At 41.3% G+C, this 16,832-nt stretch overlaps 1 protein-coding gene across 3 annotated transcripts in view; it reads left to right on the top strand.

Moving 5' to 3' along the window:
• Positions 1–16,832, top strand: part of TBC1D9 (TBC1 domain family member 9) — a 48,696-nt gene that overhangs the window by 3,683 nt on the left and 28,181 nt on the right. For all 3 annotated transcript variants that reach the window (XM_014065273.2, XM_087724361.1, XM_014065274.2), the window contains exon 2: positions 13,769–13,879. In XM_014065273.2, the coding sequence (XP_013920748.2) occupies positions 13,769–13,879 (111 nt within the window). The remainder of the gene's footprint in view (positions 1–13,768; positions 13,880–16,832) is intronic.

Here is a 16,832-nt window from a genome sequence, read left to right on the forward strand (position 1 = left end):
TGAAAATAATATAGTATTCTACAGGTAAATAATTTAGTCTATTTACACTTTACACTTTAAAAGAACAGTAAAAGATCTTACAGGAAATATTTTTTGTAACTTGTTTGTCTATTTCTTGTTACAAAATGTTGCTTCTGCTAAATAGCACATTTTGCAACCAGTTGTTTTTGTTTCAAGTAAAACCCAAACTACCAGATTTGTCAGTCCTAGACATCATTCTGTTTTCCTTCTGGCTTCCCCATTGACTGCTGGTCAGTTCCCCACAACACTTCAGCTATCCTAAATACATGCCAGTTGCTGAGTGTCCAAATTTTGGTCATGTGACCATGGAGATACTGCAGCAGTCATGTAAAAAGAGGTCATGTCACTTTTTCAGTGTTGTTGTATCTTTGAACAATCACTAAACAAATGGCAGTACCTATAATAACTTCCATATTATTTATTCGCAAATAAATAATATTCATATGGAATATTATATTTCATGTTATTTATTTCTTATGAATGCTCATTAGGAAGTTTCATGTATTATCTCATGAAAAGATGTTTTAAAGTTGCCAAGGTTGAAAAACATTGGATAAAATTTTCCCCACCTCTTATTTGTAGCTGAAAACTTCTCATGACATGACATCATAATATTTTATGTTCATCATTCCATAAATTAGTAGTCAATAGGACTTTGAAATGCACATAAATGCTGATTTAAGACAGTTTTAAGTTTACTGGTTATTAAAACTAGAGTAGATATTATGGGGAGGGAATAGATCCATGATGGTGAACCTATGGCACGCGGAGCCATTTGTTAAGGCACGCGAGGCGTTGCCCTGTCAGCTCCATCTGACTCCGGCCTTCTTTTGAGGCTGTTTTTTGCCCTCCAGAGGCTTCTTTTAAGCTTTTAGAGTGTGAAAAACTGGCCCTATGGGCAAACCGGAAGTTCAGGAACAGACTTCTGGTTTGTTTATAGGGCCGTTTTTCACCCTCCGGAGCCTTCAGGAGGCTACCCTGAAGGCTCCAGAGGGCAAGAAAATGGCCCTATGAGCAAACTTGAAGTCTGTTTCTGAACTTCCAGTTTGCCTGTAGAGCTGGTTTTTCGCGCTCTGGAGACTTCAGGGAAACTCCCGAAGCCTCCGGAGGGCCTCTGGTGGTGGCAGGGAGCTGTTTTCACCCTCCCCAGGCTCCTAGAAAGCCTCTGGAGCCTGGGGAGGGTGAAAAAAGTGTGCCAAAAGCGGGGGGAGCACTGGTCACATGCAGATGTGTGCAGGGGGGATCATGCACATGCTTGCTGGGGTCACACACATAGCATTATGGGTGTGGCATGCACACGCACAACCCCCCTGTACTCCTGCTTTTGGCACGTGAGCCAAAAAAGGTTAGCCATCACTGGAATAGATTATTGCTACCGTATTTCCCAAAAATAAGACCCAACCAGAAAATAAGCCCTAGCACGATTTTTCAGGATGTTCATAATATAAGACCTGTTCCAAAAATAAACCCCTATTACGATCGTTAGCTTGTTACAATGATAGCAGTGTTCCAATATCTCAGGGGTTTCCAAAAAGAAGAGGGAGTCAAACTATTCTCCAAGGCACCTGAGGGTAGAACAAGAAGCAATGGGTGGAAACTAATCAAGGAGAGAAGCAACTTAGAACTAAGGAGACATTTCCTGACAGTTAGAACAATTAATCAGTGGAACAGCTTGCCTCCAGAAGTTGTGAATGCCCCAACACTGGAAGTCTTTAAGAAGATGTTGGATAGCCATTTGTCTGAAATGGTATAGGGTTTCCTGCCTAGGCAGGGGGTTGGACTAGAAGATCTCCAAGGTCCCTTCCAACTCTGCTATTGTATGGTATGGTATGTGTTGTGACTCAGCAGATGTCTGCTGAAAGTCTTTTCGGGATCAAGATTCATTATGCAGCTGGGGCTGATTAGAAGCAAGTTTGGAGATAAAAGGACGGATGCTGCCACGCCCTAGTTGCTGGAGTCAACGTCGTTCCTTCGTGCATGCCTTGGTTTGTACAACATTGTTTGATCATCAGTCGTGGTTTCTGTAAGATTCACTTGGATAAGTGCTCTGTATGTCTGTAACCCTGATTCATAGAGACTTTGGGAACAAGTGTTTTGCTTTCGTTTTCTTCAAATTGAGTTGCCGTAAGAAAGATTTGTTTTCATTATGTTATCTGGTCAAAGACTTGTATTTATGTTATGTTAAGCCAGTTTGAACTGTGAACTGATAAAGAAAAGTCCTTTTAAGTTTGCCTGTCTTGCCGTGTGTTAAGAGCCGTGAAGGGGGGGACAGAACAGGTATGGTATGGTATGGTATGGTGTATGATATGGTATTGTATTGTATTGATCGTCACCCAGATGGATGCATTTAGTACTGTATTTCCCTGAAAATAAGAGCTAACCGTAAAATAAGTCCTAATCTGTGTTTGGAGCGAAAATTAGTATAAAACTCTTTGTACTTTAGACTTTCAGATTTCTTCTTTGTAAAAAAATATGTATGAAAATATTTTTACCTTTTTTTTAATATCCTTGGATAGATATCCTTCCTTTTATCTACAGAATTGTCTAACAATGCATAAACTGATAGCTTAATATGGAATTATATATAATAATAATTAGCTGTATGAATGTACAGCTTAGTATTTTTTTCCTTGAGTACTTGGTGAATGTGTCTATGTGTCATGTGTTAGTTTCTAAAAATAAAATGTTACACATTAAAAAAATAAATGAGCAAGAAAAACATGTTTATCAGTCATAGCCTGGATTTTGTGTATACTAATTATGGGTACAAAATAAACATTATGTGCAGCCCTCCCTTTGTAGATAGGCTTGAGAAATTACAAATAGGAGTCTAAATGCCAGAGCTAAATCTGTGCTGCTGCTGCAAAGTTCAGCCTTGGACACTCATTTTTATCTGTATTGGAGGCAATCAGTAGAACAGAAAGAATGCAACAAATGTTATTCTTTCTTATTTTTCCCATATCTAGGAAAAAAACCGAAACTGGCCATTTTTTCATTCCAATGAAGATAAAGCTTCCCTCCAGTTAAGCTTAATTCTTACTGACTTCAAGTATTAAGTAGGTGCAAATCTGCTTAGTGGAGTTACATAGCGTTCCATATTTTCAGTGGAAAATAAAATGTGCTCACTTTGTTTGCCCTGAGCAACATAGAAAGGGTTTATGTGGTATTAAGTTGCTGTCTTCTCTCCTCCAAAAACATGGCTAGAAATGCTAACAGTGGATAAGCCTGCAAAGAGGCATGTTGAAAGAATCTGCTAATCTTTGTTACACCTACTGCACACAGCAGTGGTGGGTTCCGGATCCCGTTGCAACCAGTACAGTACAGGCATCCACCACATGCATGTCCGCAGTGCGCACACAGCGTGCACATGCGCACTTACCGCCCACGATGCTCTAGCTGTACACTCTGTGTGCGGAAGCCCCATTCGGCTCAAATACAGGTAGGGAGGATAGGTACAGTCCAGAGTGCCAGGTGCTCCCAGGAGGCACCGGTACACCCGTATTGAGGCATACCGGTCGTATCCCACCCCTGGCACACAGCAGTAAATGGTTGGGTTGGCTCCATCCTTCTTAGCCTTTCAGAAAGTTCTAAAGACATGTCTCATCTCTCAGGCATTTTACCAGGATGTTAGATGATTGAAGATATGAGTTATGTAGATAGTCTCAGTTATACTATGTTCTGTTGCTGTTAGTTTTAGAAGAGTGTGTGTTTCCAGTTTTAAACTACTTAGAGCCCTGATGACCTATGGCACATGTGCCAGAAGTGGCACACAGAGACATCTCTCCAGGTACGCGAGCCATCGCCCTTTGCTCTTCTGGGTTCCGGCACGCCAGCCAGCTGGTCTTCATGCGCATGGGAACACCGGAAACTGAAAGAGCAGCCCCTTGGTGTGCTTGCGGATCCCGGGAAGTTGCTCTTCCAGATTCCAGTGTGCGCATGCGCCCCGGCCACCTGGTCTTTTGGTTTTTGGCACGCATGTGTGCACAAAGACCAGCTGACTGGTGCACATGCATGTGCCAGAAACCAGATCATCTTCCTGGTACGTGCATGCACACCAGGCAGCTGCTCTTCCAGTTTCTGGCATGTGCATGCATACCAGGGAACTGGTCTTCTGGTTTCTGGCACATGCATGCGCACCGGGCGGCTGCTCTTCCTTTTCTGGCATGCACACACAGGCCCCATTTCAGCACTCCGTGCCAAAAATGTTCACCAACACTGGCCTAGAGTCACATGAATAGGATGAGCAGCTATGTACATTGTTTAAATAGATTAAAAGCAATAAATTATTTAGCAATACATAAATGGGTGGGAATAGCCTCCATTTCCACTGTTGTTATTTTTTTTTAAATAAAAAAATAATGCATGTCAATTTTGAATCACCAGGTAGTTCAATTTGGTAACAAGGCTTTGCCCAGGTTACAAGTGAGGGCCTCAGGGAGCTTTCCTGATCTGGACTGTATATTCTTTTCTGCCAACATCACCTAATTTGTTGGAATCTAGCATTGTTGATGCTGAAAAGATGTTGGCAGTTTTTATGCCAGTAGCTGCCCATTGAATATTTTAAGAGGATTCTGACCTTATGATACTTAACATTGTATTTGATCTTCAAAATGATTTTGCCATTTTGTAGGATATTTTGTTATTATTTTGTAATGAATAGAACAATTGCCTAACATCTAAAATGATTTCTTCAATCATTTCTTGAGAAGCACCTGAGGCCAAACTAAATATTATGTTAGTTACATGTATACATTTAGGCAGCATGCTTAAATGGGAATACTGGGGAAAAAGCAGGCAGGGAGTTTGCTCATAATATCCTCTAGGAATCCGTTCTTCATTGTAAATAATTGCCTTTTGTTGTGATTTTTGCTGTGAAAATCCTGATCCTTGGGCACAAATAACTATCATATAAACAACTCCAAATCAAGAACTTGTGGGTTTTATGACATTCTTTACATCTGTACTAAAAGTTATCAATGCTCAAAATTGAATGTACAGTACTCAGTGTCTCAGTGATCAGCAAATATAGGAAAACAAGGGGATTGTCCTCTGCTCTTGATTCAGAAACTTAAGGGAAATCTCTCTGCACTGGGAATTAAGAATATTGGGCAAAATCCAAGTTCTGTCTTCCCTTCCCTTGGAGCTAATTTTTCTTTTAGCCATTGAGATCAGATTGCAGCCATAAAGCTTGAAAATTACTTTTTCAAGTGAAAGCTGATATTTTCATAATATTGCATAAGTGAATTAAATGTTTGGTGTTCACTCACAAACATGTAATCTATCTCTGGATTCTAAATAAATGGATTGTCTTGCTTGTAGTTCTGGAACAGTTATTGACTTACTTATCCCATTGATTTCCAGTAGGTCTACTGAAGCTTCTTCTACAGTTGCGATACACAGTAGCCTACACTGCAGCATCTGAATGTCCCTTATAATTGTTAGATTGTGGGCGGGCCAGTGACCATTGTTTTAGTTAAGAATTCTGTATGTGCCCAGGCAAAATGCTCTGCTAGATTTGGCAAACTACAGAATGGCATTTTATATGCCACATAATAGCTAACACCAGACAACTACCCTGTTCCCTTTGACTCATATATCATAGGGATAAATGTAATATGGGATCATAAATTGTTTCAACTTCTACCCTCAAAATGATGCTATAGAGCACTGCACACCAGAACAACCAGACACAAGAACAGTTTTTGCCTGAATGCCATCACTCTGCTAAGCAACTAATTCCCACAACACTGTCAAACTATTTACTAAGACTGTATTACTATTATTCTTCTCATCCTTCCTATTACCTATTTCCTCCCACTTAACAATTTATATTGTTTTATTTGTTTCCTAGTATGATTTGATTGCTTATTAGTAACCTATGACTATCACTAAGTGTGGTACCTTATGATTCTCGATGAATGTATTTTTTCTCTTTTATGTACACTGAGAGCATATGCACCAAAGACAAATGTCTTGTCTGTTCAATCACACTTGGCCAATAAAGAATTCTATTCTAATTCTATTCTATTCTATTCGTCTTTACCCCAAGACAAATATCTCACATAAATCCACTCCCTAACCTCCATGGTAAGCTCTCTCAGACACCAACTGTCTCCTCACCTAGGCTGGGCTGATTGAGAGTGAGTAATAAAGAGTGGAGTGTAAATGGATGTTTTCCCACACTGCAGCTGTAGCAGTGGGTTTAAATTCCACAATGGCCTCCGCTTACTTCCTCAGGTGCCATCAAATATCTTTTTCTGGTTGGGGAAGAAATATTGGTGGGCAGCAAGACTAGTTGACTTGGAATATGGAGGTGATGGTGTAGAAGCAGCAGCAATGATTTCTCTCTTAGGCTCCAGCAACACTTGCTCAAGTCTAGCTTAAATATCCCCTTGTTCGTGACAGCCAAAGAGAATGGCCCCTGGAGCCACATTAACCTATGCTGCCTGATTGATAGCACCTGGTCTGTCCATCAGCTTCAAATTAGAGTTCTTATCAGCTCAAATTAGCATGGTGAATATGTTGGGAATTATAGTTTAGAATATGTGGATACAATATCAGGTTGGGGTAAAGTGCATTGAAGAATCACAGACTTGAGGCTACCCATTTGAAGAGAAAGAACTTTCAATAGAGAGATATGCAAATCCCTTTTCTGCTCATTGTATATAAGAAATGGGTATATGCGTAGGAGTGTCTTGGAGTGTTAGGAATGTAGTCTAACAGTTGGGTTAGCAATATATAACCCATGATAGTAGTATTGTTTCTTTAAGTACTGCTGTAAATGTGATTGGTTGCTGTTACCTCAAGCGGCCATAAGATGGAGCCAGAATGACTGTTAGCTCTCTGATTGTTAGATGTTAGATCGGTGGATACTGCTTGTAGATGTGTCGTGTATTGCTCAGCGTGAATTACTGTGAGTTTTGCTACCAATAGCGACTTTGTGTGCTGAACTGATTATATGATACTGGTCTGTGTTTGATGGATCACCCCTTAACTGAGAACGTTGATGATTGACTGTCTTAACAGTGTATGAATTGGACTCTGCATACCTCTATTTCCACAGAAGTAAAATACTATCTGTTTTACTATTCAGTATCTCCGTATGCTGGTTTATGTTTTCTTCCACACCACTCTCACTACGCTTCTCTGTACGCTAAGGTGACCAGACGTCCCGATTTCAGTGGGATGGTCATGCTTTATAACAATTTGTCCCGTGTCCCGGGCCATTTTTAAAAAGTCCCCATTTTCTGGCTTCATGTTGAAAGCCCAGTGGATTTGCTTAAGAAATCCTAACCGGGGCAAGACAAAAGACACCCTGTCTAATCTCTCTGTCTCTGTCTCAGTACTTTCATTGAAGATATTAAAATGTTAAAGCAACAAAATGGACCCCCCCACCCCTTTTACCTCATTTTATAAGAAAAAATTACCAAGTACCATAGAGCTCCAGGAAATGGCTAGAGAGGTCGCGAGTGTTACTTCCTGGATTTTCCGGAGGGAAATACTGTTGTATTTTTTGTGTTTTAATTGACCTATGTGGGGAATGCATGGATGAGTGGATGTATTTATGTGAGAGGATGATTGATTCGAAGGGCCTGTCGGAAAACACGGGGCCTGTGGGGGTGGGTGGAGGGATCACGGACACGGGAGTGGGCCAGAGCATTACGGTCTTAACAGGGAGGGCAGATATGGCGGGGACTTTAGGACGGGCCATTACCGGGGAAGGAGGGCTCGCTACATCACAGAGATCCCTCCTTCCGGCCCTATGAGTCCCACTCCAAGGCCAGATGACGCGAGTAATCAGGACCCTGGTCTCAGGCTACTGTCGCTAAATGCCAGGTCTGTAGTTCATAAGGCTCCCCTCGTTCAGGACTTAATTATAGACGAGAGGGCAGACCTGGCATGTATTACTGAAACCTGGCTGGGCCCGGAGGGAGGAGTCCCCCTCGTAGAGATGTGCTCAGAGGGCTTTCAGGTGCTTCATCAGCCGCGAGCCCAGGGAAGGGGTGGGGGTGTGGCCATTGTTATCCGAGAGTCTCTAGTACCTCGTAGGATCCCTGCTCCGGAGCTTGTCGGGTGTGAGTCCCTGCTGGTGAAGTTGGACCTCAAGGGTCAAGTGGGCTTGCTGTTAACGTACCTGCCTCCCAACAGCGTTGCAGCAGCCCTCCCCTCGCTCCTCGAGTCGGTAGCCAAGCTGGCAATTGAGTTCCCCAGGCTTATGGTTCTGGGGGATTTCAATTTGCCTTCGCTCGGTGAACACTCTGATGGAGCGCAGGAGTTCATGGCTTCCATGACAGCCATGGGCTTGACCCAAGTAATCCGGGGCCCAACTCACTCGGCGGGTCACATGCTCGACCTCGTATTTCTCTCGGAGCAGTGGAGTTGTGACCTTGGTCTGAGGGGTAGTGAGATCTTACCCCTGTCATGGTCGGACCACTACCTACTGAGGCTTGACTTTCGGAGACCAAACCCCCACTGTAGGGAGGAGGAACCGACCAGGTGGTTCCACCCCAGGCGACTTATGGACCCGTCGGGTTTTCAGACGGAGCTTGGGGTTATTCCTGATACTCTCGCCCTCAGTCCGGCGGAGACTCTGGTTGCTGCTTGGAATTCAGCAGCAACAGAGGCTCTTAACCGGATTGTGCCTTTATGGCCAATCCGAGGCAGTGGATCCAGGAGGGCCCCTTGGTTTACTGAGGAACTCCGGGAGATGAAGCGCCGAAAGAGACGCCTAGAGCACCAATGGAGATCCAGTAAGTCCGAGTCAGACCGAGCACTTTTAACATCCAGCATCAGAGTCTACATCCGGGCAATTAGGACGTCAAAAAGAACATACATTGCCTCTCTGATTGCTTCCACTGAGTCGCGCCCAGCTGCCTTGTTCAGGATAACCCGTTCCCTCCTAAATAGGAGGGATACGAGCGATCCTTTGCAAGGCAGAGCTGAGGACTACATCCAATTCCTCGCGGATAAAGTTGCTCGGCTTCGGGCAGACCTGGACTCCAATTCTGCAGAACCAGCTGAGGCACCAAGGGATAATCTGGTAGGACATCACTGGATTGATTTTCAAGCTGTTACCCCTGAGGACGTGGACAAGGCCATGAGAGCTGTAAGTGCCTCCACATGTGTACTGGACCCGTGCCCCTCCTGGCTGGTTGTTAACAGCAGGGAGGTGACACGGGACTGGATCAAGGCGGTTGTTGCCGCCTCCCTTCGGGAGGGGGTCTTTCCCCCTGCTTTAAAGGCGGCGGTGGTGAGACCCCTCCTGAAGAAGCCATCTTTGGATCCAGCCGTCCTAAACAACTATCGTCCAGTCTCCAACCTCCCCTTTGTGGGGAAGGTTGTTGAGAAGGTGGTGGCCTTTCAGCTCCAGCGGTCCTTGGAGGAAACCAATTATCTAGATCCCTTCCAGTCGGGTTTCAGGCCTGGCTACAGCACGGAAACCGCTTTGGTCGCATTGATCGATGATCTCTGGAGAGCCAGGGATGGAGGTCATGCCTCCATCCTAGTACTCCTTGACCTCTCTGCGGCTTTCGATACCATCGACCATGGTATCCTTCTGCGATGACTGCGGGAGGTGGGGGTGGGAGGCATGGTCTTACGGTGGTTCTCCTCTTACCTCTCCGACAGGTCGCAGTCGGTGTTGGTCGGAGGGCAGAGATCGACCCCTAGGCCCCTAACGTATGGGGTGCCGCAGGGTTCGGTCCTGTCCCCCCTCCTCTTTAATATCTACATGAAACTGCTGGGTGAGATCATTCGACGGCACGGGATAAAATACCACCAGTATGCGGACGATACACAGCTGTATCTGTCCGCCCCGTGCCAACTCAATGAAGTGATGGACGTGATGTGCCAGGGCCTCGAGGCTGTTAGGGACTGGATGGGGGTTAACAAGCTTGTACTCAATCCAGATAAGACCGAGTGGCTGCTGTGCTTCCCTCCTACTAATTGGCCAAGTGTTCCACCTCTCAGGCTGGGGGGGTCAAACAGTACGCCCCTCAGACAGGGTCCGCAACTTGGGAGTCCTCCTGGACCCACAGCTGACTTTTGAACACCATTTGTCAGCTGTGACCAGGGGGGCATTTGCCCAGGTTCGCCTGGTGCACCAGTTGCGTCCCTACCTGAACCGGGAGGCTCTCACAACAGTCACTCATGCCCTTGTGACCTCTAGACTGGATTACTGCAATGTGCTCTACATGGGGCTGCCCTTGAAGAGTATTTGGCGACTTCAGCTTGTCCAGAATGCCTCGGTTCACCCACGTAACACCTATCCTCCGCGAGCTGCACTGGCTGCCTGTTGATCTCCGGGTACGCTTCAAGGTGCTAGTCGTCACCTACAAAGCCCTTCATGGTATTGGATCTGGGTACTTGAGAGACCGCCTACTGCCAATTACCTCCACTAGACCAATTAGATCCCACAGACTAGGCCTCCTCCGAATTCCATCAGCCGGCCAGTGTCGACTGGTGACTACCCGGAGGAGGGCCTTCTCTGTGGCTGCTCCGACCCTCTGGAACGAACTCCCCGTGGAGATTCGTACCCTCACCACCCTCCAGGCCTTCCGCATAGCCCTTAAAACCTGGCTGTTCCGACAGGCCTGGGGCTAAAGACTCGCTGCCCCACTTCGAATGGTATGATTGTTGTGCTTTCAACTATGTATGGTTTTCATGTTTTGTAACTCTGTTTTTCCCCTCCCTTTTTGAGTTGTGAGCCGCCCTGAGTCCCTTTCAGGGAAAAGGGCGGCATACAAATAAATTAAAATGAAATGAAATGAAATGAGGGACACGGAGGTTGGAGGTCTGCTTCGAAAAATGGTGGCAAAGTTTCTTTGAAAAATATTTCCCTGACTAATTTCACCATTTCAATTTGGTCAGTTCTTTGTATTAACATCTACATTATTCTGGGTTTACTTGGAGTGCAAGCCTGCTGGTAAATGAGCTGGGGTTTTTTCTTTTATTTTTTTTAATGTATTTTAAAATAATATTTTATTTATTGTCCATAGGATTTTTTAAAATTCTGTGTGGATTCTTTTTTTAAATTGTCTTAGACTATTTAAAAAAAGATTGTATCCAAAATAAATTGAAGTGAAACCATGTTTAAAAATTCTATGCACAATACTTTGAAATATATTGTGCATAGACAGAATAGTTTGAAATGTTTTACTTCAATTTATTCTGTGTGGATTCTTTTTTTAAATTGTCTTAGGCTATTTAAAAAAAGATTCTATCCAAAATACAAAATACCAGCTGCAGTTATTCACTTAAGAACCGTGGCAAGAAAGATGGTATAGTGGGCTTAGTGACCAAAGTTACAATGGCATTGAAAAAAGTGACTGATGACCATTTTTCACACTTAGCGACCATTTTCACACTTAGCAACCATTGCAGCATCCTCATGGTCACATGATCAAAATTTTGATGTTTGGCAACAGATTCGTATTTATGATGGTTTCAGTGTCCTGGGGTCATATAATCACCTTTTGACAAAGTCAAATGGGGAAACCAGATTCACTTATGTTACTAACTTATCAGCTGCAGTTATTCACTTAAGAACTGTGACCAGAAAGGTGGTATAGTGACCAAAGTTACAATGGCATTGAAAAAGGTGACTAATGACCATTTTTCACACTTAGCAACCATTTTCACACTTAGCGACCATTGCAGCATCCTCGTGGTCACGTGATCAAAATTTTGATGTTTGGCAACAGTTACAATTTATATTTGTAAATTGTAGTTATGTTGAAATTTAAAAAAATTACAATACTATTTTTGCGTTGTATGAAAAAAAAAATTGCTCCGTATAAAATTTTTAATCACCCCCCCCCCCCGGTCAAATGTGTCCCTCTTTACCAATCTGAAAATCTGGTCACCTTACTGTACACACTCGTGGTAAAATAATATGCTCAGTTTTGGGGTTCAAACAATTTCAGTGTTGTCCTAGGCCAATAAATGTATATTAGATGTTCTAGTCGCCTTTGATGTTTTTAAAATCCATGTGGATTGAAGAATCTATCAGAACGCATCATTTGGTAACTGATATTAAATAATATCAATTTAATATTTGATCATGCAATTGCTCTTCACCATAAAGCAAGCAGATGGCAGAGGCCCTATACTAGATTTAAACAAGAAGGATGTGGCAACAATGACAGAAGAAAGAGAAAAGAAATTCAGTAAGAATATGGTTTAAGAGCTGGAGAATTAGGAAGAAGTAGGCCTATAAGCCCCATATACTTATCAAATTATTACAATAGCCAACAGTTCATAAGATGGTTTCTTTTCTTTATGCTCAATATAAAATGGTTTCAAATCTTGTTGAATAAAAATCTTACATGTTGGGTATTTTAAGAATGCAAATATTAGGGGAAATGAAATTTGGGGAAGTAGCAAATTCTGAAACAGAAATCATCTGAGACTGAATGATTCATTCATTTACATACATACATCTCTATACATGTAGCCCTTGGCTGGGACTGGGTTTTCATTGCTAAATTATGTGGTCTATGAGGATGGGTCATAAATCACTATTTCCAAGGATGTCATAACATGAATGAACCATCCTTAAATGAATGGTTTTAAGTCAAGGACTAATCTGGTACGGCTTCATCTAGTGGTGTAAAATTCTTCCTGTATTTTTCATAGTCTGAATAGTCTAAAAAAAGGGAAAGAATGATAGGAGTCGGTGGTGAGTTGTTAATGAAGCCACTCTTGGACTTTTTGCAAAAAACTAAGAGAAAACTAAGAGAAAAGTAATTTTGATTTTGGGATTTGATGATTAGAATTATATGGGATTATAGATGTAATGTATATTGTTAAGTTTAGAATAAGACTTATTTGTATTTTTTTATATCTGAATCAATCAAAATCAAAGCCATTTGTTTTTTTTTCTTTACTTTTTCCTTTGGTTTTTTTTTGTACTTTTATCTTTTTGTCTAAGTCTCTTTTTTCTGTTTTCTTTTTGCCTTGCTCATTTATTTTTTATTCATGTTTTTTAAAGTTAATAAAACTGTATTAAGAAAAAATTATGTCTTACCTTCTATTTTAATTGTATTAAGCATTAATAGTGTAAAAATTTACAGAGCTATTCCATAAATTATCCATATGGCCCAGGACTGATCATCATTCATTCAACTCACTCATTCCAGTATCCAGTCTTTGAAAAGCAGCTTGAAGATTACTGGTGATTTTCTTGGTTGTCAGTCTTGAAATGCTGATAAGAAGTACTGCTAAGCCATCAAGCTGCTATTCCTCCTGTGCATTGAAATGATTGTGTAAAATGGGTTCCAAAAGAGAGGAGACTCTGCCAATGGCAAAATAACCTTTGTTGAGGAATCAGGCAAATCTGGAACTGATTCTGAACTGGTGTGAAATTCTCATATAGAAATGCCCTGTTTTATCTGAAATCTTACGGGATCAGTAGATGAAGATTTTCACTTGCCTTCCATTTGAAAACTTCAGAAATTTATAATTGGCATACCCATTATCATTAAACTTACTTGCTAATTGAGCCAGGTTTTTCAATAAAATAAGGCCAGCCTACTTTATGTCCTTTATTCTTTAAACTGTTCAAAGTATAGATGTAATTTTACAACATTCAAGGCCAATAATCTAAGCACTGTACTCCAATACTCACATTTTAAATATATCTTTGTCTCTGCTATTTAACTCTTTCCACAGCTAGAGTATGTTTTAATGTGGCACACACTTTTTAGTAGACAACAGGTAATATTTGCATAATTCTTTTTCCCCTCAGGACTTCTTGTGGGAACTCTTGATGTTATGTTAGATTCAAGTGCAAGGGTAGCACCATATCGTATTCTGTATCAAGCACCAGATTCTATGATATATTGGACTATTGCTTGTGGTAAGTATGTGAACGGTTTTCAAGGTATTGGTTTTTTGACCAAAGATTATTGGATGCAAATAATACAGTTACAATGTATCAGTTTTCCTTTATAATGGTTATTTTATACTAAACACTGGACCCTGTCTAACAAAATGAAATTCAATGGTGAGGAAAGCAAAGTTCTATATTTAGCAAGAAAAATGAAATTCACAGCTATAGTATAGGTGGCACCTGGCTCAATAGTAGTAATTGTGAGAGGGATATTGGAGTCCTAGTGGACTCCAATCACTTAAATATGACTCAGCAGTGTGCTGCAGCTGCTGAAAAAGTCAACATAGGCTCTATCAATAGAAGTATAAATCAAAATCACATTAAGTGTTAGTACTACTCTATAATGCTTTGGTAACTCCACATTTGGAACATTGCATCCAGTTTTGGTTGCAGTTATACAAAAAAGATGTTGACTCTGGACTCTAGAAATAGTACAGAGAAGAGTGGTAAAAATAATTGGGGGACTGGGGGTTAAAACATGTGAAGAACAGTTCCAGGAATTTGGTATGTAGGGTGACATGGTAGCAGTGTTACAATATCTAAGGCAGTGTTTTTCAACCTTTTTTGTGCAAAGGCACACTTTTTTCATGAAAAAAATCCCGAGGCACACCACCATTAGAAAATATTAAAAAAATTTAACTCTGTGCCTATATTGATTATATATAAAGTGTTTTTCCCACGGCACACCTTACACTATGTCACGGCACACTAGTGTGCCACGGCACAGTGGTTGAAAAACACTGATCTAAGGGACTGCTACAAAGAAGAGGGAATCCACCCATTCTTCAAAGCAACCTGCAGGCAGGACAAGAAGCAATGGATGGAAACTAGTCAAGGAAAGAACCAACTTAGACCTAAGGAGAAATTTGTGTACCGTAAGAACAATTGATCAGTGGAACGGCTTGCCTCCAGAAGTTGTGGGTGCTTCAACAGTGGAGATTTTAAAGGAGAGATTGAAGAAGTATTTGTTTGAAATGGTATAAAGTTTCCTGATTGAATGTGAGTTGAACTAAAAGACCTCCAAGTTCCCTTTCAACTTTGTTATTATGTTATGTGTTCCTTGTAGATGTATTATGTTTTGGTTTCCATAAGAATTAGCCATCTTGCACATTTTTTACTTTCTGTTTACTTTTTTTTTTTTAATCTAGTTTTACATCTAATTCTGCAGGTAGATGCAAAGATGAAGTGTTGACTTACAGATCTATTTGTGGTGCTGCTGTAGTTGAAGGGTTTCTCTGTGCCTCCCTAGTAATTCTGGATTCTGGCCTTTACTTTCAATAGAGTTGAAATTCCTTGAATGAGAATACGTATGTGTTCTTTGTAAAATATGGTCGACCAAATCAGGAGGACTTCCCATGCTTATTTTGCTGAATGAGAAGTCCTGTATGATTGACTTGCCTTGCCTTTGAATAGCAAATAGTGGACATAGTTGTGAGGTATTGGACTAGGACCACAAAGACCAAAGTTCAGCTGTATTTTCAGCTGTGGAAATTAAATAAGTGCTGTTGTAAGGATAAAATGAAGGGAGACTTCTGTGAAAAGTGTGAAGCTAGAACTAGTATAAAGATGGGTTGTGTGTACACTGAACATGATAAAGGAGAATATTGAGTATTGAATGGAGACAGGGAATGGGTTTGAGGAACATTGTCTGTATATCATTAAAAATCTCTGGTTTCCTTCATAAATATAAGGGGTAAGCCCTAGTTTTCTGGAAACTGAAGTTCTAAACTGTCAGATTCATTTTGGACTGGATATCAGGCTTTTGATAAGTTCTTTTTTAATGCTTAATTGCTACTATGAATTTAATCATACCTACTTAGGTGTTCTGATATGCTATAGGCGATACCGTATTTTTCGGAGTATAAGATGCACCTTTTACCCTCAAAAAAGAGGCTGAAAATCTGGGTGCGTCTTATACACTGAATACAACATTTTTTGTCTCCCAAAACTCCACCCCTTCACCAAATGGCCGTGCATAGCCTTTAGGAGGCTTCCAGAGTACTCCTGGGGACTGGGGAAGGCAGAAATGAGCGAAAAACGGGGTGTTTTTTGCTCCTTTTTGGCGGGCCCCACCCCCAGGAGCACTCTACAAGCCTCCTAAAGGCTATTAATACCCTTTTTTTAAAAAACAGGCCCATTTTTGCAAAAACGGGCCATTTTGGGGAGATCTGCAGAGTGCAAAAACTTTTTTTTTTTAATTGGCTCTTTAAAATCTTGGTGCATCTTAGAAAAATATGGTAAGTAGAAGATTCCATATTTAAGGGCCCATTCATGTACAATTTGGGATAAGTTTATTGCATGCAGATGGAGCATTCAGTGGTTATTTTATCCAGATTTCAATTTTTATATATATTCCTCAAATAATTTATGTTCTGAACATGGAATTAATAACTTACTAAACTATAGGACTTTCCCATTAAAATATTACAGATGTGAGGGAAGAGTTATTTTGAACCTTTGAGCATACAAGCATGTAGAAATTGGAGACAGACTAGCTCAGATTTCAGTGCTTAACAATATATTTTCTTACATTAATTTCAAGCATAGTCCAGTGCACTTATCAGATAAGAGGGTCTGCTGTTCTGGTTCAATTATGCAGGCTTTTTAGAGTGAAGCATGTTCCAAGAAATGCGAAGCCTCTCTGGAAGAGAGACAGAATGATGTCATTCCTCATCAGCAGACCAGGATCAGATATAAGCTTATGCTTGCACTTCAGAAACAATATTCTGTAAGCTCTGTAGGAGGTTAGGAAACAGTTTATTTCCGCATTACATCCACCAGTGCCTTTCTGACAGAATTCTAATAGGCTTTTCAATGATTTATAGAATATGTATTGCAGCATTCATATTCATTTCAAAATACTGTTATTGATTGCGAGCTCAATTCAGCTATGAATAGACATACTCAACATACTATACTG

This window comes from Thamnophis sirtalis, unplaced genomic scaffold (assembly GCF_051295495.1).
Source record: "Thamnophis sirtalis isolate CommonGarterSnake01/CBP01778 unplaced genomic scaffold, rThaSir2_p1.2 scaffold_10, whole genome shotgun sequence".
Taxonomy (NCBI): domain Eukaryota; kingdom Metazoa; phylum Chordata; class Lepidosauria; order Squamata; family Natricidae; genus Thamnophis; species Thamnophis sirtalis.